The sequence below is a fragment of the Anolis carolinensis genome, chromosome 4, assembly GCF_035594765.1.
Source record: "Anolis carolinensis isolate JA03-04 chromosome 4, rAnoCar3.1.pri, whole genome shotgun sequence".
Taxonomy (NCBI): domain Eukaryota; kingdom Metazoa; phylum Chordata; class Lepidosauria; order Squamata; family Dactyloidae; genus Anolis; species Anolis carolinensis.
In genome coordinates, this window is record NC_085844.1 from 18,046,550 (window position 1) to 18,072,626 (window position 26,077).

General features: G+C 40.1%; 1 protein-coding gene across 2 annotated transcripts in view; it reads left to right on the top strand.

Moving 5' to 3' along the window:
- Nucleotides 1–1,036: 1,036 nt before the first annotated feature.
- Nucleotides 1,037–26,077, top strand: part of has2 (hyaluronan synthase 2) — a 45,956-nt gene continuing 20,915 nt past the window's right edge. The window contains exon 1 of one of the 2 annotated variants that reach the window (XM_008116919.3): nucleotides 1,037–1,920. Coding sequence is in view for 1 of the 2 variants with exons in the window: in XM_062980052.1 (XP_062836122.1) it covers nucleotides 2,321–2,323 (3 nt within the window). In the remaining variant the exon portion in view is untranslated. Of the gene's footprint in view, nucleotides 1,921–2,033; nucleotides 2,324–26,077 lie in introns of those variants that run through there. The other variant, XM_062980052.1, reaches the window with a different exon arrangement.

Here is a 26,077-nt window from a genome sequence, read left to right on the forward strand (position 1 = left end):
GGCTGAACTACTGTCCTGAAGGTTGCTGGTTCAAATCCATGAGACATGGTGAACTCCCATCTGTCAGCTCTAGCTTGTGGGGATATGAGAGAAGCCTCCCAGCAGGATGGCAACACATCTGGACGTCCCCTGGGCAATGTTTCTGTAGATGGCCAATTCTCTCACATCAGAAGCAACTTGCAGTATGTTCTCAAGTCGCTTCTGACACGATTTTCTAAAAACTCATTGAGGACTAGAAACTTGTTGACATAAAAACTTGTGCGGTCCAGGGATGAAACCCAACAATATGGCAAAATATGTGTAGTCCCCATATTTGTTGTTGTTTATTCATTCAGTTGCTTCCGACTCTTTGTGACCCCATGGACCAGCCCGCGCCAGAGCTCCCTGTTGGCCGTGGCCACCCTCAGCTCCATACCAGATGAGACAAGTGTATTCATAGGCTTTTTTAACACACATGTGTAGAAGCAAAAATGTTTTTGCAGAGCACTCTCTTTTGCTGGACCCTCAGAACCAAGAGCGTTCAGCACGTCTGAAAAGGGAAATTCTTGACTTCCAGAATGTTTATTTCTGCTTTCCTTTCTCTTCTCAATACACACTGATCACCCAGCTGCTCCCTCCAAATCAGGCTTGGAAGTCCTTTCTCTTTCCCAACTGCCTGGAACCCAGATCCCTTGAACATTATCTTTAAAGCTCTTGTGGATCAAGTGAGCAAAGCCAACCTGATGTAAAGTGATTCTGATAAATTAAGAAATCACCAGCCCCCGGCTCCCAACCCCAAATCCCTTTTTCCTTAGGAGAGAGAACATGAAACCTACTGGATTTTCCAAGAAGTATAAAATCCTTAAATAGGCAAATCTACACTATAATTGTGTGTGTATGGAGGGGGGGGGGTGTTCAAAAGCCAGGCTCCCCCCACCCTTACAGGCCCGTTTTCCTCTACATAAAGAGGAAATCAGGTGGTTTTAACATGTGTGTATTGCCTTTCTCTCCAAATGTTTGCAATTAAACTTAATTGAATTCACTCGAGTTTGAACTGGTCCTGGAGCCAAGCGCACACTGAATGGGGCAGTTCTACCTCTCTCTCTCCATCTCTCTCTCTCTCTCTCTCTTATTCTCGCCTTTCCCCTCCCTTTTACAGGAGTTGCCTCCTCCCTTCCCTCCTTCCCCCTTTCTCCTTCTCCCCCCTTCCTTCTCCACCCTATTAAAACAACCTCCAAGTCTCACTTGTTAAAAAGCCCCCACAGAGGCAGAGAAACCCAAGAGCCCAGGGAGGAGGAAGGGGAAAAAAAGAGAGAGGGAGACAGAAGAAGGATTCCCAAGAAGAAAGACAAGGAGGAGAGAAGAAGACAATTTCTTTCAGAGAGATTAATAGCAATCAAAGAAGGAGGCAAGAGGCGCCTGGAAAATATTCCCCAGCCAGCCAGCCAGCCACCGCTGCTGCTGCAACTGCTGAAGCTGGAAAGCTCCAGATAGAAGCTCCATTCAGCTCGGACCAAAGAGAGAGCTCAGTCTTTCCCTTGACGGATGCTGCTCCTGTTGCTGCCTCCTGCTCAACTTTCTTCCAACTTCGATGCCCGGCGCCTGGAAGACTCTGCGGGCGGCAGGAAGGGGCCCGACACTGAAGAAGCCCCTTTGGGGCGGGAAAGCCCCTTGTTTTAAGGCGAGGAAAAGGAGGAGAGGAAGAGCCAAGGGACCCTGAAACCCACCGGGGACCCAGGTGGAGGCAGAGAGGAAGGAGGCGCGCCAAGGCAGCCGAGCACCCCAACCGCGCGTCTTCTTCGCCCGACTTTCCTTTTTTCCCATGCTTTGGAGGCGAGGGGTCCCCAAACCTCTCCGAAAGCTCTCCCGCCCCCTCCCCACCGAAGCCCCCTCGGGTTGGTGGTAGACCGTGGATGCGCTCGAGGCGAGCAAGGCGGCAAGGTGAGTGGAGGGAAGGCGAGGCAATGAATGAAATGCCATTGACGGCTCTCTCTCTCTCTCTCCATATTGGGTGGTTTGTCTTCCTTTCTGAGGACAGGCAAGGGCGCGCGTCTGGTGGGCTGGCAGGAGGGGATTGGCAAGAAAGATCTGCCCCGTGGAAGGAAGCAAAGCCAGGGCTAGGGCGACCCAAAGGGTTAAAGTTCTGGAAGCCAAGCTCAATGAGGAGCTGGGTAGGAGGAGGAGGACAGAAGGTACAGAGGGGACATTAGAGCCATGTTTCAGCATTTTGAAAGGATGTCTTGTTGAGGAGGGAGAGAGCTTGTTTCCTTCTGCTCCAGAGACAAGGACAAGGGGAAATGGGTTCAAGTTGCAGGAGAAGAGCATTAGGAAGCACTTCCTGATGGTAAGCATTGGATGGAATCTCCTTCTGGGGAGGTTTTGCATGCAGGGGCTGGATGGCCATCTGTGGGGAGTGGTGATGGTATATTCATGCGTGGCAGAAAGAGGTTGGACTGGATGGCCCTTGGGATCTCTTCCAGGATTCTATGATGGGGAGGATCTCTACTAAGGAGGCATGATTTTTTTGGTTCCTGATTCCTGTGGTTGCATTAAAGCTGTGGTTCTCAACCTTTTTTTGACTAGGGATTTGACCAGGGACCACTTGACCGGGGACTCCATGAATAGCTATAACTTTGACCAGGGACAACTTGACCAAGAACCACTTTGACCAGGGACCACTCTCCACCAACATTAGTTCCAAAGGGGTCACAAATCGGTTTTTGGTCAATTTTAGATTCAGTTTGGTTATTTGAGGTGCTGATCCAGAAAATTGCATTGGATAGACTACATCGGCTCTAGTTTCTGATACAGAACCTATGCCATCCAGTAGTTGACATCTGCTCACTCACAGAAAACCATATTTAGTCATCTAGAGCTGACATGGTCTATCCAATGCAATTTTCTGAATCAGCACTTCAAATAATCCCAGGAACAGGCCTAAAAATGAAGACATCAAGAATTTTATCTTTTTTTGAAGTTGGGCTGTGTTATTATCTGCAGTAGTAACAGTGAGGGCATGAACCATATTTTAGTTCTTGTGGACCACTGGTGGTCCATGAACCATAGGTTGAGAACCACTGCATTAAAGAAAAGGTGGGATGGAGGCAGATCTTGAGGATTCCCTTCCTAAACCTTCTACCTGTATAACCTTTCCGGGTTAAAGGGCCAGGGAATTCGCACCCCCACATTACCGAAGGCTGAGATCCTGTGTGTTTTTACACACAAGTAAGTTTACCCCTGGGGAGCATCTCCACTGAAGCCTGAATGCAGTTTGACCCCACCTTCACTGCCATGGCTCAGTGCTATCCAATCATGGGATTGGAAGTTGCACAAGGCCTTCTCTGCCAAAGGGAATGGTGCCAACTCCCAGGATTTCATAGCACTTGAGCCATGGCAGCTAAAGTTTTATGAAACTGCATTCAATCTATACTGTAGACGTGCCTTGAGCAAGCATGGCATTGGATGCCTTCTGCTACCTTTCTGGTACAGTGAAAAGGCACTTAATGCAAAGGGGGATGCTCTTTTTGGGCAGATCGTGCCCATTTTTCTCTCTTTTCCCATCTGTGTTCAGCCCCATCAGGCTCCAGGGAGAGAGACCTTTGCAAGAAGCCATGCAACCCAGGGCGTGCCTCCTTCCTTCTTGTGAACCCACTGGGACCCTTAGAGAAGCATATTGCGTGGGAACTTGAGGGGGAGTCCATTTCCCTCTCCTGCCTCCTTCTGATTTGACTGAGAGATATACAGTATATGATCTATTTTTTAGAGTTCGTAAGTGTTTGAGTCCTGCATGGTAGGGAGTTGGACTAGTTGACCCATGTGATCTCTTCCAACTCTATGGATATTTCTTTTAGGCAATTAATTTTTAAAGCTTTTTTGCAATTTTTTTTTTTTGAAAAAAGAGCTCTTGATTAGATTGTGTAACTCTTGATTAAATGGGTTGCTGTGAGTTTTCCAGGCTGTATGGCCATATTCCAGAAGAATTCTCTCCTGACATTTCATCCACATCTATGGCAGGCATCCTTAAGAAGTTGTGAGGTATATTGGAAGCTAGGTCAGTGAGGTTTATATATCTGTGAAATGTCCAGGGTGGGAGAAAGAACTATTGTCTGTTGGAGGCAAGTGTGAATGTTGCAATTGGTCGCTTTGATTAGCATTGCAGTTTCAAAGCCTGGCTGCTTCCTGCCTGGGGGAGTCCTTTGTTGGGAGGTGTTAGTTGGCTCTGATTGTTTCCTGTCTGGAATTCCTCTGTTTTCAGAGTGTTATTTACTTATTGTTTTCAAGATTGGGTTGTTGAGAGTTTTCCAGGCTGTATGGCTATGTTCCAGAAGCATTCTCTCCTGATGTTTTGCCCGCATCTATGGCAGGCATCCTCAGAGGTTGTGATGTATATTACTGTTTTCATGATTTTCATGAATTCTAGACATAAACAGTTAACGCATCCCAATAAAGGATTCCCCTCCCAGGCAGGAATCAGCCAGACCCTGAAGCTGCAAGGCTTTTTCACTGCTAATCAAGGTGATTAATTGCAAAATTCACACTTGCTTCCAATAGACAAGAGTTCTTTCTCCTACAATGGACCTTCCATTGGTATATAAACCCCACTTGCCTAGTTTCCAACAGATCTCACAAACTCTGAGGATGCCTGCCATAGATGTAGGTGAAACGTCAGGAGAGAATACTTCTGGAACTTGGCCACACAGCTTGGAAAACTCACAGCAACCCATTGATTCTGGCCATGAAAGCCTTCGACAACACTCTCGATAAAATCGTGATGAGCACATTCATCCTGCAATCAAAATGCCTTGGCTTAGCCTTCCAATACTCACCAGAGCTGCTACTAAACTATGAAAGGATGCATACAATTTTGGGAGGACGTCCTGAACACATACATGAATACATATATGAAAAGCCTGTGTGTGTGTGTGTATATATATATATATATGAGTATGTGTGTGTATATATATATGTGTGTGTATATAAATGTGTGTATGTATATATATGTGGGTATGTGTATATATAAATGTGTGTGTATATATAAATATATATGAGTATGTGTGTGTATATATATGTGGGTGTGCGTGTATATATATATGTGTATGTATATATATGTTTGTGTGCATATATATGTGGGTATGTGTGTATATATATGTGGGTGTGCGTGTATATATATGTGTGGGTGTATATATATCTGGATATGTGTGTGAGTATGTGTATGTGTATAAATAAATGTGTGTGTATATATGTGGGTGTGCATATATATGCATATATATGGGTATGTGGAGTCCTGTACACACACACATATATGAAAAGCCTGTGTGTATACACAAACACACATACCTCTATATATATATATATATATATATATATATATATATATATATATACACACACACACACACACACACACACACACATACACATTTATATATACATGCACATACATATTTATTTATTTATTTGGGGGGAGTCCTGTACACACACACACAAGCACATATATATGAAAAGCCTGTGTGTGTGTGTGTATATATATATATATATAGGCAGACAGACAGACAGGCTTTTCATATATATGTGTGTACAGGACGTCCTCCCAAAAGTGTATGCATCCTTTCATAGATACGTAGCAGCTTTGGTGATGCAGGCATCCTCCCAGGTCATGAAGGCGCCTTAGAGAGATGAAGGCATTGATCTGTTTCCAAATTTGAGGCGGGAGGAGGATCCCGGAAGCCGGGGAGAAGGAAGGAGAAGGGCTGCGAACACTGCCGCTATTAAGGCTCCTGGAGGGACATGAAACGTGACTGTACACTACTCCACCCGCCTCCCTTCTTGCCCATTGCAGGGGGAGGAGTCGGGGGCGTGGCCGGGGGCGTGGCCAAGGAGCCAGCGTTCCATATATACCGAGTCAGGCGCGGGAAAGAGATGGCTCAGTCAAAGTTGGCTTTTTTTTCCCCCTCCATTCGACGCATGCGCAGTACCGCTGTCTCCCCTCCTGGCCTCTATGAATGGAGCTTCCATGCGCCTGGCAGTGTAGCAGCGCTGGATATTCATTCTTCGGGGGAACGGGATCGGAGCCCCAGTCAATGTCTTACAGGGTTTCCAAACCCACGTGGCAGGGAATGCCGCCGATGAGGTCATCCCTCCCTCCCACAAGGGCCCGCCCCCTTTTCGTGACGTGGCGCCGCACCCGCTCCGGATTGGCTCCCACGCCTCGGCAAGGGCTTCCCCGGCAAAAACGGCACCAAGAGCCTGGGAGAAGCAGAGTCGCTTGGACGGGGGCTTCTTTTTGCGCATGCGCGAAGTCTGGCTCAAGAGGAAAGGGGGAGATCAGGGGAAAGGTGCATCTACATTGCAGTTTGAGACCACTTTATTTACTTATTTGCTACATTTATATGCCGCCTTTCTCACGCCGAAGGGGACTCAGAGCGGCTTACTAATTAAATTTACATGCAATATTATATTATTATCATAGTACAATACTGGTAATAAATTACTATATTGTACTGTATCAATATATTGTAATATTATTAGTAATTTTACATGTAAAATATAATATATAATTAATATTATTATATTGTATTATTAGTATTATATTGTATTACAATATAATATTTTGAATATTAACTGCCGTGGCTCAATAATGTGGAACTGTGGGACTTGTAACCTTATAGTCTCCTCAGAGGACAACTCCCAGGATTCTATAGCATTAAACCAGGGAAGTTAAACTGCATTAATTCAACAGTGTAGATGCTGCTGGAAGCATCCTCAGAGGATTTGTGCATCCAGACTGTAGAAACCACTTTAATCACTATGGAATCCTGGGAGTTGTAGTTTCACAAGGTCTTTGGGCTTTTCTGCCAAGAGTCTGAAAGTACGAAACACAGATCCAGCCAAGATACAGTAGACATAAGATAAACGGGCTGGCAGAATGTTGGATAAGCAAATATGTTGGATAATAAGGAGGGATTAAGGAAAAGCCTATTAAACATCAAATTAGGTTATGATTTTACAAATTAAGCACCAAAACATCATGTTATACAACAAATTTGATGGAAAAGGTAGTTCAATACGCAGTAATGCTATGTAGTAATCACTGTATTTACGAATTTACCACCAAAATATCATGATGTATTGAAAACATTGACTACAAAAATGTGTTGGATAATCCAGAACGTTGAATAGGTGGGTGTTGGATAAATGAGATTCTACTGCATAACATATTTTTAAATCTAATTGGTTCCTGCTCCCATTTGGGTAAAAGGCCTTCCTGGGCTCCTTCCACACAGCTGAATAAAATCCCACATTATCTGCTTTGAACTGCGATATATGGCAATGTGGACTCAGATAACCCAAAGTAGATATTTCTGCATTGATATTCTGGGTTACATGGCTGTGTGGAAGGGCCCTGAACATCTCAGGGTTAAATCTCATTGAATTCCACTAGACTTGCTGCTGAACGAAGTTGCTCAGGTTTGTCCTTGGTTTACAAATTCAAGGTTTATATTCTGAGATTTCAGGATTTATTTTCCTTTAAAAACCCATTTGCTGAAAACTGACTGACTAAAGGTAACCTCAGACTGATTAATGAGACTAATGAGAAGTGCTGCGTCCACAGTGCAGAATTAATGCAGTTTGATACCACTTTAACTGCCATGGTTAAATGCTATAGAATCCTAGTGAGGCACCCGCACTCTTTGACAGGGAAGGTTAGAGGCTTTCTAAAAACTACAACTCCCATGATTCTATAGCATTGAGCCATGACAATTAAAGTGGAGCCAAACTGCATCAATTCTACAGTGCAGGTACTCCCTAGGACATGGTGTATCCACAGTTCCGATTACAGATTGAAGAATCAGAAGAAACTGTTTGAGCACAAATAATATGGGCACAGCATATTATTTGAGAATACAGAAATGACCACTCTAACAACTACCATATATCAGACTACACAGAGAAGCCACTGAAATGCTCTAGCATGTAGGCAATTTCCAGCAAAGGAGGAAAACATGAAAATAAACAAAATCTGGCTACCAATATTTTAAAAACCTCTAAAATCTGGACAGTAAACAAAGATCAACACTCTGAAAACAGGGGAATTCGAGACATGAAACAATCAGGGCCAGCTAACACCTCCTAACAAAGGATTTCCCCCAGGAAGGAATCTGCCGGGCCTTGAAGCTACAAGGCTTTTCAATGATAATCAAGGTGATTAATTGCAATGTTCACACTTGCCTCCAACAGACAAGAGTTCTTTCTCCCATCCTGGACCTTCCACAGATATATAAACCCCATTTGCCTAGCTTCCAACAAATCTCACAACCTCTGAGGATGCCTGCCATAGATGTGAGTGAAACATCAGGAGAGAATGATTCTGGAACATAGCCATACAGCCTGGAAAACTCACAGCAACCTTGTGATTCCAGCTATGAAAGCCTTTGATAACATAAGGATACTTATAGTTGAGCAGTCAGCTCACAACAAGCAGAGTGTGAAGTGTTGTGGCTGAAAAAGAATTCGGAGTTTAGGAAGCAAAGATGCAGAGTTCAATCTTAAAAGTTAGGTTTTATTTACAAAAATAGTAACTATATTTCCGAATAGTAAAGAACTGGGTCTGAGATAGTCTAACTCCATCTCTTCTAGGGTTCAAAAGAGAGAGGGAAAAATCTCCCAAGCACTACATCTCTCTTGAAACATACAAGCAGAGAGAGCTCTCAGTACACTAAGGTAAAGAGCAGAAGTCTGAAACAAAGTATCAGTTCTATATAAACAATCAGGATGAGAGCAGACAGAAATAAGAGAGCAAATAGATACATTCCTACTGTCATTCAGGAGTCAGGGGGTAAGGGATTCCCTCAGCCTGTTCCTAAGATAACTAACGGTTCCTCATTGAGGACTGCAGACTTGAGCAGTGTGGGGTTGAATTCCAACAATGGTAACCTCGAGGTGATTTTAAATAATTTATTCATTTATGTATTTACTCTGCGGGCTGTGGCGCAGGTGGGAGAGCAAGCCAGCTGCAATTAACTGCAATGAATCACTCTGACCAGGAGGTCATGAGTTCGAGGCCGGCTCAGAGCCTATATTTGTTTGTCTTTGTTCTATGTTAAAAGGCATTTAATGTTTGCCTATATATGTAATGTGATCCGCCCTGAGTCCCCTTCGGGGTGAGAAGGGCGGAATATAATTGCTGTAAATAAATAAATAAATACTTATACTCCACCCTTTTCACCCCTGAAGGGGGACTCAGGGCAGCTTACAAACTGTAGCAATAATTCAATGCTAGATTCAGACAACAATATTAGTTTTAAAAATTATAAAACTGTAAAAAATATACATCTCAATTAAAATAGTATTTTTAAAACGATTAAAACAGAGCAAACATATCAAAAGTATCAAAGGTCTAGCACCATCTGAGTTTTGTAAACATTGAACCAATTGGGTTTCCATGGCTGAGGTGGGATTTGAACTGTGGTCTCCAGAGTCATCTATAGAAGGCGTGGGCAAACTCTGGTCCTCCAGGAGGTTTGGATTTCAACTCCCACTATTTCTAACAGCCTCAGATCCCATCCTTTTCCCCCTCAGCCACTTAAGTGACTGAGGGGGAAAAGGATGGGGCCTGAGGCTGTTAGAAATTGTGGGAGTTGAAGTCCAAAACTCCTGGAGAGCCAGAGTTTGCCCATGCCTGATCTATAGTCACAATATAGATATACTCCTATTAAACTTTTATTATATGAACTACCCAGAGACCCCCTAATAGACCTTCCTTACAATATGTGAATGTGCAGATGGTTTCATGTTTATAATGGCCTGCTTTCTTTTTGTAAAGTTTTGAGCTGTTATTAAAGGCTGGGTTCTCCTGTTCTTTAATTTGCACTTAAAACAGAGACCTGACGTTGGCTCTGTCAGGACCCTGCAGTGAAGATCAATGGCTTCTACAATCTGGAAATGATAAATAGCAGGAGATGAAGGCAACCGTGCTGCAGCGGTTAAAGCCCTACAGATGTAACATAACTGCTCAGTTTCCCTTCCATTGGCTGTGAAACGGGAAAGGGAGGGAATGCTGACAGCGATTTTATGTTCGTAATGAACCAATGCTGGGAATCATTTGTACTTCAAAGATGGTTTTACTTACTCTCCTGCCAAACTTACTCTCTGTCAGCTTCCCAGAAATGGGGGTTGGTTGTGAATTTTTAAAGCGATTTGCTAACAGTTCATCTGTAGTGTAAGTGTAATACAATCAATGAGAAAATCAATATCCATCTTTAAGAGCTAGAGCTCAGAATTGTAACTTTTATAACTCTCAAGAGGAGTATGGGAGCTGTAGTCCAAAATGTTTCTTTCCCAAACTTTCCCTGAAACCCAACATAGAACAACCAAGACTAAATCTGTGTAAAGCAAGCAGATTGCATTCTAGGAAGAATACAATCTGTATACAAATAGCAAAATATATAAAACAAGTCCTGCTGGGTCAACTCAAAGAACGAAGGGCATACTAACCAGCCCTTTGGGCAATCCACAAGCAGAGCATATGTGAAATAGTTCTTCCCCTCTTGTGTTCCCTAGCAACTGGTATTTGGAAGCATACTTCCTCTGACACTGGATTTAATAAATAGATATCCTGACTAGCAGCTACTGATAGCCTTATCCTCTGTTTCCCAAGTGTGGGTCCTGATTTAGCCAAAAATAGCAGCAAACTTTAAATAACCCCAAGAGTGGTCGGATTGTGTCAGGGACAAAACCTTAATCACAAATGCTTAACGAGGACCCAGCGTGTTCTGGAAAATGGTAGTAGGAGAGGAGTAATTCAGAATGGAATATTATTGAAAATTGCACTGATGTCTGGCTGAAATCCTTAACAGGTGACATGCACTTCACATTGCAGTACAGGTTGAACATCCCTTCCCCGGAAATATTCCAAATTCCAACATTGTCCACATGAATGGCTGACACATTGGCACCATTGCTTTCTGTTAGTTCAATGTACCACTTGATTCATGCACAAAATTATTACAAATATTGGATGAAAATTTTTAGACTATTCTATCTATCTATCTATCTATCTATCTATCTATCTATCTATCTATCTATCTATCTATATCAAATGCTATGTTTGGACTCAGGCCCCATCTCCAAAATATCTCATTATGTATCTACATGGAGATGTAGCAACATGGAAAAAAATCCAACATGCTGAATACTTATTCCAAGATATCTCAGAAAAGGGATCATTAACCTGTATTTTGCTGCAGGGCATATTTTCCTCAACACAACAGCAGTTGGTGTCCTCAGTATTAGTAGGTCAGTGAATCCACTCTGGATCTTAGCACCTTTGATAAACTTTAGGTTGGAGTTTATCCAAGGTGTGGTGCCAGGTTTGGGGATAGGGTGTAGCTAGCTACTGTTATATGCCTTAAATTCATTTGTGTTTTATGGCGACTCAAAGGTGACCCTGTTAAAGGGTTTTCTTGGCAAGATTTGTTCAGAGGGAGTTTGCCTTTGTCCCCTTTGGAACTGAGAGCATGGCTTGTCAAAGTCATGTGGGGGATTTTCCATGGTCAAGTGGGGATTTGCACCTTGATCTGGAGTCCTAATCCAACATTAAGCCATTATGTCCCATTGGTTCTTGGAGGTGCTGCTCCCTTAAAGTTCAGACTAAATGCCACTGACATTACAGCCAACGGCAACCATTAGCCTTAGCAATAACTTAAGCAGATAAGAAGAAGGCAAGGGAAGAACAAAAGAGTCAAGTCTAATGCAGGGAAGAAGGTATGCATGGTTATATAAAAATATGGAAGCAGATTGTAGCATCTTTGAGACTAACTGAAACATAGTGGCAGATCAAATCTGATGCAATATACTGAGTCCACAAAATCTTGTGTCACAGACTTCTGCCAGTCTCAAAGATGTAACAGACATTGCAAAACAAGGAGATATGCTGATTTTCACCTGGAAAACAGCATTTTTGCATTAAAAATACATACCTGTGGGGGAGTGTGAATTATTTTTATTATTGTCAAAATTCCACAGTTCCCATGCAAAAACATCCATATATTTCTAAGCATGATATTTTTTGTGTGAGTGCTAGCGAATATTCTTTCAGTTCCTAGTTTAGACAAATGTTTCTCAAACTCTGCTCCTTCGGATGTTTTGGACTCCAGCTCTCAGAAATCCCAGCCAGCTTATCAGATGTTTTGTGGGAGCTGAAGTCCAAAACATCTGGAGGAGCACAGTTTGAGAAACTCTGGTTTAGACTATGTAATAGTTCTCATCAGGTCTTCTCAGCTAGACTTCCCAATAGTCATAGGGTTGGGACTGATGGGAATTATAAACCTGTGTATTTGGAAGGAACATCTATTTCAGTGCTTCTTAAACTTTTTCTACTCATGCCCCCTTTTCACCTGAGAAATATTTACACGGCCCCAGGTATATAGGAATATAAAATAGATATAACAACCAAACATTTTCTGATAATAAATTTGCAAGTCTTGCTAAACAGACTGATTATCCTTTTTGTGGATTACAGCAGAAGCATTTTCTTCAGAGCCCACCTTGAAGTGCTGTACATTGTTGCTAACAGATTTGTGTAAATGGGTGGCACTCAGAAACATATTACTGTTACTACCAAATACTCTATTTGGGGTCAGGACCCACAGTATAAGAAGCAGTGCTCGAGTTGAAGAAAACTGGTGTATAAGAACTGTATTTTATTTTATTACTAAATCCAGATTATTGTTCTTTCATCTGCTCAAGGACTTCTCCATTCTTTTCTCCATATTCCCTTCCACTATTCTTACTTTGCATACTGTGAAACACTTTTGAAACAGGAAAAGGCCAGAACGTATTACTGATATTGGATCAGAGAACTACAACTCCCGGGATGCCATAGCCAACATAACTGTGGAACTGTAGTCCCAGAAAGTCACTCCAGTTATGCCCTCCAACTGTCTCGATTTGCCAGGGACAGTCAGAATCAACCCTCTGCCATCCTATTTTTTCAGCTGCTTTTAAAACATCCCAGTTTTCTTAATTCAGTTGCTGCAAACTAGTTCCAAGTACAGTTGTAGTTTGTACAGAACTCAGCATGGAGGACAGGAGAGTTAAGGTTGGAACCTTTCTACTTCCAATAGGCTTAGGCAAATGCAAACTGCTCTAGCCTCTCCTAGCTTGTGTCCTTTCTTCTCATGAATAACTTTTGCCATTTTATACACACTCTGATTATGCTTGGCCACACGTGTCCCATTCTGTTTCTATGAAATGTTGGGTCAAACAAAACCACCCCAGAATCTTCTGGTTGCCAGTTTGTTGGCGTTTCGATCTTTAATTGGCTAGACTAGTGAATAAGGAATTCCCTGGCTGAGTCTATTTTTGACCTCCACTGCTATTTCTTTGCTGCTTGGACCTGTTCCAGCTATTGGGGCTTTTCCTTTTGTGGGCTTATCAAATTTGTAACACGCAGATTGGGAGCTGGAAAAGTGCCCAGCAGCAGCAACTCTGCACTGGTGGTTAAGTACCAAACTCTGGTATCACATAGCAAATGCCAGCTGCCCATTTACTATGTGTCTGGTGATGTCAGTCTTCACTTCTTTCATTCTCACATGCAAGAATAGAAAAGTCTTCAGAGGTTTTCTCACGACTCGCAAAGTCACATTTTTGCACAGTTTTGGTATGATTTTCATTCAGCATTTGGGGTTGTTTTTCACCAGAAATTCAATGGGGATACACAAAAGTATTGCTTTTAGCTGACAATAATAGTTTGTAGCAGAACCCACTGCAGTTGTGGAAGTATAATTTTTGCATAGATGCAATATTCTCTCCATTAGAAAAAACATTGTGAACATGTTGCCAAAAAGTCCCAAAATAAAATCAATAAACAAATGATCTTATAGTAGCTGATTTCTCTCTGCAGTAGATTATTTCAATGTATTGAAAAACCCTTCTTGTTAAAAAATGAGAAAGTTTGACAACATTTTTACACATTCACTTACTTATTTTTACATGATTCACATATTAAGGCAAACTTTTTGTATGTGTTAAGTTCAAGGTATATGTTATCACAACCCAGTTTGATAAAGGTGGTAATTCTTTATCAACCATGCAACAACCAAAATCTTCCCAATCCCACCTTTTAAACAATGCAGACCCCCAACATGGCTGTTTCTTGAGTGGTACCTTAAGAGACCTCTCTAGTATTTCTAGGTCCTCCAGCTCAGCTCTGTGGTCAACCTCTGGTTCAAGCATTTGTGTATTTGGGTATTTGTGCCAAATTCGGTCCAGTGAATGAAAATAAATCTTGCATAGCAGATATTTACATTATGATTCATAATAGTAGCAAAATTACAATTATGAAGTAGCCACAGAAATATTTTTATGGTTGGGAGGTCACTACAACATAAGGAACTGTATTAAGGGGTCACGGCATTAGGAAGATTGAGAACTATTGACCTAGAGAGAACTTGTGGGTATGTGAAATCACAGATACTGGGCCCATAGATAAGGGGGTCATATGGTAGTTTATTTTTGCACTTTGAGTTCAGTTTGCAGCCATTGAAGGAGGCTGAGGACAAAGGGAGAAAGAAGAGAAAAAACTGGGACATTTTAAAAATATCTGAAAACATTGGATGATCAAAAATTATTCAGAACTGAGTCAAACTGAGATGGTTGGAGTGTATGTAATCTTACTATTGGTGGGGCAGGCTGTGGTTGGTAGGAACTCACAACGTGGAGAGCCACAGACTCCCAACTCCTAGGATAGATACAAAGAACTCAGCTATACTAGCAAAGCTTGGAAGAGTTCCTTGTTTCACTGCAATTCTTCAAATCTCCCAAGAGATTGTATATAATAATCCAAAAAGTAACATTCCAAGGTCTTCATCAGTTTCTTCATCAGTTTAACCCAATCTGACATTGGGTTAAGTTAAAGCACGATCAAATGGAGGAACATGAGAATGCTTTTTGAAAATTAATTTGTATTAGCAACCTAAATGTATCATTTTCCCCACAGACCTTTATGCGCCTTACATTTAAAATGTTCTACAAGATGGTTACAACACAACCAGCCACAAGCAGAAAGAATGTCTTAATTATCACATAGTTGAGAAGTCTACCGGCTTTGGCTCACTCTATGCACATATCACATCCCAGGCTTCGAAGTGCTTGATGGAAAAATGACTGAAGTCAAAAAATTCCCACAGACGGCTGCTCTGCTTTAAGTAAGTGGCAAAGCTCCCACTGAGTTCAAGGCAGCCAAAATTACATCTGTCAGGCTGGTTTGATTCATTTGAGACTATGGGCTTAATCGGCTACACCCAAGGCCTTTTTCACATGGCCATTTGGCTCGGGCTAATAAACTTTTAGCTCACACAGTCTTTGAATGCCACTCCTCCCTTGTTGCTCTCATATGCAGCCTCCAACATTTACTATGCTCTGAAAGATTAAATAACATACCTTCATGCGAATAGCGCTGCACTGAAAACAAATGGGTTAAGGCTGGAATAAAGGAAAAGCTAGGGAATTGTCTTGTTGCTTGGTCATATTGCTGGAACAGGCCTTAAAGGGAAAGGAAAGCCCTTCAGATATTGTTGGAGAATTCTTTGCTTTTGTGATAATTGTGAATGGGAGTTGCAATTCCAGAGCATCCAGAATTGCAGACAATATCTTAATCTTAATCCAAAACATTTTTTCCCACTCCAACTCCAGGTTTGTCCTGTTTATTCTTGGATGCAAATTAATTTCCACATTCTGTTTCTAGTAACTACCCTTTGCTTATAGGGATTGAATTGGAGAAGGCTATTGCTTGCCTTCCCTGCCATTTGGAAAAGTGAGGCAGGCTCCTTAGGCAGCCAATTCGGGATGCTCTAGCAAGTTGTTGTTGTTATTATGTTTTTACAGTCATGAAAGGAAATAGGAAAGGGAGAGGGACTTAAGGGGTGTTCTGTCTTATTCCCAAATAATTTAACTATGGTGCCGATTTAGGTGGATAGATGTGTTGTGGAATTTGCTGTTCCTTCCTTGGACAGTAAAATTTCTTTACTTGGCCAAGAATAGCACCCAATGGAATACATCAGCATTGTTTTCTGAGGCTGAATGAGCTCCAGAAAAGTGCCCTCAGATTGTAAAGATCTAATAGCCATTCATAATCTTTTCCACATAATCCTATTTGCTCACAGATACAAATTATTATTTCCTGAGGCTGGCATGATGCAGTTTATCTGGAACAACAGATCCCATATTTTGGGGTGTGGTCCCATATAAAGACAGAAAATGTGTACATCATTTAATTAAAAATGCGGACAATATGTTAATTTTACAAAGAAACATGTGGTTAACTTAACTGAAATAGGGGGGATGCTGCGCATGCGTCAGATAAGATAGACGTGCCTAAGAGAGCTCCCTAACTGCAAAAGAAATAAAGCTTATTTTTAAAGCCCAGGAAGATCATAAATCTCTCTCTCCAACCTGGACCCGGTCGTGAAAAAAGAGGAAGCAAAGCAGATCGCAGTTTGAGCGTCTGAAACTTGAAACCTCAGAAAATAAATCAGAAGACCGGGTGAAGGAAAGAACTGAACGTGAGTGCCATAATGGCGGAGGGAGTGGAATGGGGGCGGAAGCTGGACCAAATATTACAAACATTGAATGAACTAAAGATAAGCTCTGATAGCTTAAAGAAGGGGAATGATGAATTAAAAGAACAAGTTGAAATGATTAACACCCGGCTGGGATCAATGGAGTCAAAGGTGCAACAGTATGAAGGTAAATTTATGGAGATGCAAGAGGAGACTAGAAAACAGAAAGAGGAAATAGCCAACTTAAAAAAACATTTAGAAAGTGCAAACCAAAAACTCCTAAACAAGATTGCTGACCAGGAAGATCGGTCACGAAGAGCAAATATACGCCTGAGAACAGCAGGGCAGGATTTTCAGATGAGTGACAATTTAAAACAAAATATTGTCAGTTGGCTACAGACTTTGATGGAAATCTCACCGGACGATATAGAACGATCGCATTGGGCTTATAGAGGTAGAAAAAAACCCAGAGACATTTTGATCCGTTTTTCAAGGGAGGCAACGAAGGAAAAGGTGTATAATCAGCTTCGGAAAATAAAAGACCTTACCTTGGCAGGTAAAAAGGTCTGGCCTCTCCTGGATCTTTCATCAGAGACACTGGATAAAAGAGCACAGATGAAAGAAATTACAAAAGTCCTGGAGGGGAAGAACCAGCGATATACTTGGGCTTTTCCTGCCACCCTGATCGTCTATAGAGATGGTAAATTATATAAAGCTACTGATTTGGCTAGTGGAAAGACCATGCTTAGACTTCTGAGATTTTGTACAGAAGGGGGAGTATCGGATGAGACGGAGGAGTCAGATAATGAAGAGGTCCATAGAAGCTTCAAAAGAAAGAAGGGGAGTAAGAAGGCCAAGGACACTCTTCAGGCAGCTGGACAGATAAGATCAACAGAGCTGGAAGCTGCAGACAGAGGCGGGCAAATAGAATCATGCTCGACTCAGAGTATATCTGTTATTGGAGACTTGATGAATAGGGAAGGAGAGCATGGTCAAGATTTACAAGAGACTATAGACTTAAGAAATTTGAAGCAAATGGACTTAGACCAAATACGAACTTTGGAAAAACAATTGAGAGAACTAAAAAAGCAAAAGCTGAAAGAGGAAACAAGGAGAATGGAAACAAGATCCAAGATGTAAAAAACCACTTTGATAAACTGGGTTAAAATAATTTGCAGGTGTGGGAACTGGCGAAGGGCAATGCAGCCGCCAAGTGGAGTCTGGGAAGGGAAGAGAATAGAACTCTTTCGAGTCCTTCTCTGATGGGAGAAGGGAAAGGACTGGACTCTGAGGGGAAAGGGGCACAATGGGGATCCAGGGAGGGGGGCAAAAAGGGGGAGAGGAGAAGAAAAGAAACTGAAGAGACAAGGGGGAGAGATAAAAATGGAATTATACAAAACAAATGGGTGATTTAACTATATTGGCACTGAATATAAATGGAATGGCAGATCTTAAGATTTATAGGATGTTGAAAATGGCAAAGGAATGTAGGATAAATGTGATAATGTTATCGGAAACTCATAAAAAGAGGGGGAGGGATAAATTGATTAAAGATAAAACATGGAATAGAATTTATGAATCTCGAGGGACAGGGAACTCACGAGGGGTAGCAATTCTAATCAATGAAAATGTTCCATTTCAGGAGCTTGATGTTCAAAGAGATAGGGAAGGAAGAACAGTTTTTGTGAAAGGCAAGATAAATCAGGTTAAAATAACATTAGCTGTGATATATGCACCGAACAGAAACACAAAACAGTATATATTGAATACTAAAAAGAAGCTGGATAATTATGCGGAAGGGACATTGATTTGGGCAGGCGATTTCAATTTGGACTTAACTAAAAAAAATAAAAAAGCAATAAATGTAAATAAGCTTAATATGGTGGATGCACACGCAAATCAAAGTATTAGGGATACTTTTTATTCAGCAAGACACAATAAATTTAGCTGTATAGATTATATCTTACTAAATAAAGCAAGCAAAGCCCAAATAAAGAAGGTAGAAAGGAAACCAATATTTTTGTCAGACCACAGTCCTCTGATTGCAACCTTGGGATTGAGTAATGAGATTAGTCAAAGAATTTGGAGATATAATTCGGTGGTAACAGAAAAAGATGAATATAAATTGAAGCTTCAGGAGGAGATAAAAGAATATTATAGAATAAATGATAATGGAGAGTTATCTAAAACTGTGGTGTGGGACTCATTTAAAAGTGTATTAAGAGGTCAGTGTTTTAGTATTGAGTCCTACATAAGGAAAAGTTGGAGAGAGAAAAGAGAAAAATGTATAAAAGAAATTGAATCAATACAAGAACAATTGAGAATAACGAGGAGAAGAAATATAAATAGTATATTAAGGCAGAAAAAGAAAGAATTGGAATTAATGGATGAGGTGCAATGGAACAAAATGAGACAGAGTGTGAGGCAACGAATTAATGGATGGGGTACAAAATCAATGAAACAAATGGTGAGATATTTAAAGAGGAGAAAGGAAAAGTCATGTATAACAAAACTTAAAGATAAAAATGGATTGGTGAAAGATGGAAGAAAGGAACTCGAAGAAATAATGAGAGATTTTTACAGGGAGTTGTACCAAAAAGAACAGGTGAATAATGAAGAAATAAAAATTGGGAATAAAGTAAATGAGGAGGATAAAATTATGCTAAATGATGAAATAACACAGGAAGAAGTAATTCAGGTAATTAAAGGACTGAAACAATATAAGGCACCTGGTATAGATGGATATACAGCAGAATTTTATAAGACCTTTATGCATGAGTTGGTACCATATATGGCTGAAATGTTTAATGAGGTATATATGAGAGGTATTGTCCCGGAAACATGGAAACTTTCTGAAATTATTCCAGTTCTGAAGCCAGATAGACAACCGGAGCTCCCAGAATCATATCGTCCGATCAGTTTAGTAAACCAAGATTATAAGATATTCATGAAAATCATAGCAAATAGATTGGAAATTATTCTACCAAAGATTATAGGAGAAGACCAATATGGATTTGTTAAAGGGCGGAGTATCAGTGAACCAATAAGAAATGTTGTTAATGTGATTTGTCATGCGACAAAAACAAAAAGAAAATTGTCAATTCTAAAGTTAGATGTGTATAAAGCTTTCGACAAAGTAAACCATGAATATCTGTATAGATTATGTAAAGAACTAAATTTGGGGAATAATTTCTGTGAAATGATTAAAAATGTATATAGGGAGAATACGGCTTGTATTAGAGTGAATGGACAAAGAACGGAAAACATTCAAATTGAGAACGGGACCAAACAAGGTTGTCCATTATCCCCAATGTTATTTGCTCTGGTAATAGAACCCCTAGCATATAAAATAAGGATGGATGAAACATGGGAAGGGTATAAGATTGGGAGGAAGGAGGAGTTGAGATTGAACCTGTATGCGGACGATGCAATAATTTTAACACAGAGACCAAGGGAAATGATTAAATCAATGAAAATAATATTGAGGGAGTTTAAAAAAGTATCAGGGCTATCAGTAAATATGGAGAAATCAGAGATATTATTTATTAATACGCCACCGAAGGAACAATTAGAGATAAGGAAGGAATCAGGTTTAAAATTGGGTATTAAAAAGATGAAGTATTTGGGAATTTGGATATTTAAGACACTTGATAAAATAATAGATGGAAATTATAGAATGGCATGGAAGAGAATGTTAAAACAAATGAGTAGGTGGAAGAATAAAAATTTGAGACAGATGTCTAGGATAAGGGCATTGAAAATATTGATAATTCCAAAAATGATGTATTTATTTCAGGCTCTCCCAGGAATTCCTCCCATGGCAAAATTAAAGGAATGGGATAGGAAACTAAATTATTGGGTTGAAGGAGGGAAAAGACCAAGAGTAAGGAAAAAATTGATAATTGCAAAAGAAATGAAAGGGGGATGGGGCTGTCCATGCCTAGAGCTATATAGTGATGCCTTCCAAATTGAAAGAGCAATAGAATTACAAGTGACAAATAAAAAATGGGTGAGATTTGAAAAGGAAATGAATGGAGTTAATTGTGAAGAAATAATCTTTAGAAAATGGGATAAGAGAAATATAGATAAATTAATAGGACCAATGAAAGGAACAATGCAAGTGTGGAAGAAATGGCAAGGGAGAATAAGTAGCTTAAAATCTAAAATGTCAACAGTATGGATAATCAATAAGGATAAGGAATCAAATATGAATAGAAATATTCAAACATTGAAGGAAAAAGGAATAGAGAGACTAGAACAACTATATGACAGAGAGGGAACGGTAAGAGAAAATAAAATTAAACAATGGCTTGGAGAAGAAAATTGGTTACAGATAAGAGCAATCTGTGCATATTGCAAAATAAAAGAAAATATTAATATGGTTAAGAGAGAAGATAACGCCTTTGAAAAGATAATAAGAGAAAAGGGGGAAGGAAAGAAGGCACAGGCCAGCAAAATATATACAATGCTCATAGAGGCTGATGGATGTATAATACGGGATCTGAAAAGTATGTGGGAAACGGAGCTGCAAATCACAGAACAAGAGATGAGAAATGTGGTAGAGACAATAGGGATGAAAAGGAATACCAGAGTACGAGAAATGAGGAGGAAAATATTGCACAAATGGTATCGTACACCCTGCCAATTAGCATACTACTATAAAAAGGGGAGTAGTCACTGCTGGCATGGATGTCATCAGAAAGGGCGGTTTATGCACATGATGTGGGAATGTGAACATGTACAATATTTTTGGCAGACTATACAAAATGAGTCAAATCAAATACTAGGAAATGAGTGGGTCATAACAAAGGAAATAGCGGTATTAGGGAAAAGAGAGGAAATGGGAAATAAAAGGGAAATAAAAGAAGCAATAATTGAATGTGCACAAGCAGTAATAGTATTAGGGTGGAAAGATAAATCAAAATGGACAGTAAATAAATGGTACCAATATATGGTGGAGCAAATGGAATTTGAAATTATGAATGTGAAACTAAATGTTGTAAAAACTAATGAAAATAGAACAAGAGAAATGGAAGAAAGATGGACAATGGTAAAGAACTATATCATGAATCAATCTGGAGATCAAGCCATAAGAAATAAGATACAAATGTTATATAGTATATAGGTTGGAAATGGATTAAGATAAAGATATAAAAATTGTCTCATAAAGAAATGAATATGTAAAAAGAAAACAATCCTCGTGTTGGTGGTGGGAATTGTAAATGTTTTGTATGTCTACGGTATGTATTTTTTGTGTTTTAAAAAATAAAAATTTATTAAAAAAAAAAACTTAACTGAAATAAATGCTTTCATTTGATATCTAGATAGGACATGAATTTGTTAACAACTAGGTCCTGATGTCATGAATTTGACTCTCACATTTCTGTTTTGAAAACCTGGCAACGCTAAGTGTTACTCAACAATCTCTTGTGGTTTTATAGCCTATTCAGGTCACATAAAGTCTGAAGGCATCTTCTCCCCAGGTTCTCATTGACACAACCAACAGCTCTCCATAACGTGGCAGTAGCACCAATAGTATATACTTTCTCAGTCATGTAAATACTTGCAGAAGGAAAAATTCTCTAAAATTACAGAGATTACCTAGGGCCAAGCTAGACAGGATGGTGACAAATGTGTGTGCAGAATCACAGCTGCCGCTAAATCTGTATAAAACAGTGAGCTAACCGGGTGATGTAAAGGAAAATGTTTGGAGAAGACAGTAGTGGATTCAGGCCTTCTTTTAAACATGTTCGTGACAATTACTGCCAAAGGCATGTTCATATATATATATATATATATATATATATATATATATACTCCCAGTAGAACTATTTGGCCAGACATAACTTCTACAAAGAGAAAAAAGAAATGGTTTTAGCAAGAGTGGAGTGGGGGAACATGGGTGGATTTCAGCTTTATCTGTCTGTCAGATTGTCTATCCCTTCATCTATTCATTTAGAAACTGTGGTTGATACTAAGGACTTCAACATATTGATGAGCCCTAGCATTGCAATTCTCCAGCCTCTGTGGCGAATCGGTGATATCACCAAGGGCCATTTCTACGTCTCCGGTTATGGCCTAAAACCTCAGGACCTGTGACAATTCCGAACTGGCAACTCTGATTTGGACTGAATTCTGCAGTCCGTTCTTAATGAGAGCTTGAAAAAAAAAATCATATTTGTACACTACATCCACCAAATCCCCCAGATCTCATGGACATGACTATGTGGAGTAGAATATTTTGTGAACTTTTCTAAATTCCAGTAACAATCAGCATTAAGATAATACAAAGGAATTCTTGAACCTACACTTCTGTGTGGATTGCAATGTGTGAATTAACTATCGCAGATCACATAACACCCAAAGAAAACTTTAATTATCACTTTAGCTCAGACGGCTGCTTTTCATTGTATGTAGTTGACACATTCAGTTTAAGGTTCCCAGCAGCAAACACAAATGGATAAGGAACAGCATTAATACTGCAAACTCTTGGCTGAAATGTAGGGTGTGACCCTGTTGATCTTGCCAGACGTACACTCAGACATCTCCAATATTTTTTCCATTGCAGATTTTGGAATAAGTCCCCTCAGTATATATGCACAGCCATACATTTTCAAAAGTTTACATGTCCTGGTTTTACATTATCTGAAAACTGTCTCCCTTTTAAGAATTCTATGATCTTCTGGATGACTATTTCCCTACATGGGTGGGCAGAGTTAGATTTTTCCCCTGTTTATTTCCAATTTTATTTTTTAAAAAACTGTGCCTCCCCTTGAAGAACACTAGTTTCCAGACAGAAATGTAAACAGACTGATGTGATCTGTATGGTCATAAGTAGCAACTCCCCCCTGCCCTTGCTGGACTTTCAAAGGGATGGTCTTCAACCATGTATGATGTCAGAGGGTGTAGTTCCAAAATCAGACGTGGCCAACAGATGCTTGCACCGACTTTCAGGCAATGATAAATGTAAGTAAAATATGGATAACAAAAACAGGAGTTGAGAAACAAAGACAGGCAGAATGAAACCAATTTGGCTGTACTACCAAGGAAGTCCCTACTATATTTTGATATTATGTACTGTGTCCACAGATCATCAAAGCATGGGATATCCATCATATAAATCACAATACAAAATATAAACAGAGAACCTCCTGTCATCATAACGGAACAACCAATCAAAGCACCCCCGATAGATAGCCATCTAGCCACAGCATAAAACAGTGGTTCTCAACCTGGAGTCACCAGATGTTTTGGCCTACAACTCCCAGAAATCCTAGCCAGTTTACCAGCTGTTAGAAAACATCTGGAGACCCCAGGTTGAGAACCACGGCTTAAAAGCCTCTAGAGAAGGAGACTCCACCATGCTCTGATGCAACGTATTGCACTACTGAACAACTCTGACTGCCAGGAAATTCCTCCTACTATTCAGGTAGAATTTCTTTTCTAGTCTCTAGAGCATCAGAAAACAAACTTGCTCCCTCCTCAATGTCACGTCATTTCAAGTATTTAAACATGGCTATCATGTCCCCTCTCAGCCTTCTTTTCTCCAAGCTAAATATACCCAGTTCTCTAAGCTGCATGGTGTCCAAATATTTGATCATTTTGGTCACCCTTCTCTGGGTACTCTCTAGCTTGTCGATATCCTTGCATTGTGGTGCCCAGAACTGGACCGTATGAGCAAACAACATCAGAGTGACATTAAGATGGCAGAAGATATTAATGATGAAGCACACACAAGTTAGCAGAAACTGCAGCAGTATGCTTTGGCCAGCGCTTACTGGGAAAGGCAAGATCACACTCTTTCTTCTCCCTGCACTGGAGTTAATTGAGTGCAAACATGTTTTTCACTTTGAATTCAGTTAGGTAAAGTGAGGTGGCTGTTTTGTAGCTGTTATGAAAGGACATTCAATTGTTAATGTATTCATGATTGTACTTTCACTCCTATGGTGAAGGCCTTCTTGGATTTCCTAGCTAACACGTCAAAATAAAATTGACCATTTATGGGTACTATGTTCCTGTGGTGATGGATAGTTACTTCCATATCATAAGGCCAGTGAATCAGTTCCAGATTTTAGTTTGAACTTTGAAGAACCTTACCCTCATTAGTTGAGCACCTTGGATAACTCAAAGTCAGACTAAAACTTGGAATAGATTAATCACTGAGACTAAAACTTGGAGCAGCCACTATTGCCTGTACTTCTGCAAGATGGTGTTGGGAGAGGCACTATTCGTTGTTTAGTTTCAAGGAGAAAAATATCTTGATCATGGTTGTAACTATCAATGATGTCTGCTCAGGAATACATTTAAGGCTTGCAATTGTTTGTTTGACGAATGTCCCCAAGTTCTATGCTTAGCATATCCTAAAACGTGTGGCTGTATTCTTTTAACTTAATCTGCATTTTTAAATTCTGATATTAGAGAGCAAGAGTGTATATGCTGCAAATATTCATCTCTGACATTTGTTTACATACACACATAGTTACACAGTATGGTGCCATATCTCATTCACTTGTTAGATCTTGCATTTTTCTTAGATCATGAATAATGCAGAGTTTAGCATTATGGAGACTCTGATGACAGGCAACCTAAGAATGCCAAAAGTTGTCTGATTGTGACTATACATAGTCTGCCATTAAAAAAACCCTCAAAATTAAAGACTTTCTAATATTGGCCAAAGCAACACAGAGTAACATGACTGATGAAGTTGCTCTACCCATCAAGCTTTCTCCAGCAAGTTCAGGCTTGAGGTTGGAACCAGCTGTATATTTCCCTCTAGTTTGTACAAGAACAAGGGGGAATAAGGAAGAAATGGCATTTGAGGGTTTCTGCTCATATTGTTCACACAATATAAGGTCACTTTTGTGCGGTGTGGGGATTTATAACATAATGCAAAAATTTTAATACATAAAAATAAAGGCTTTAATTGCAAATGTAGTTCTGGTAGTATCTAATATAACATCTATCTGGTGTTTTTCTATTTAGAGGGCTGAGAGCAACATCTACAGCAACATATGGAAGACAGTTTTGCATACCATTCAATTCTACTTATTTAGCAGGGACAGTCCTGATTCATTCTGTGTCATTGAAGTATTTTAACAGTTTTAAAAATATCCCCATTTCTCTGTCACCTTACTTTTCCCCTTTATCCTCTGCTTACTTCAGTCACTAAAAACTGAATTCAAAGTGCAAAAGTACAGAACTGGTATCTACAATCCTTTCATGTTTAACTGAGGCACCTTCTACACTGCTTTATAATCCAGATTATCAAATCAGATAATCCACATTGTCTGCTTTGAACTGGATTATCTGAGTCTACACTGCCTCATAATTCAGTTCAAAACAAATAATCTGGATTTTATACAGCTGTGTAGAAGGGGCCAAAATATGTCTTCTCTCTTCAAGTCCTCCACTTCAACTATGGTATTCTTGGGGCAGAAATCCTTCATTTCAATACGGTTCACTGTTATTCTTAGTTATGTATATCCATGCAAAATCTGGGATCATATCCTCTGTGGATATGGGGATCACGTTGTAGTTTG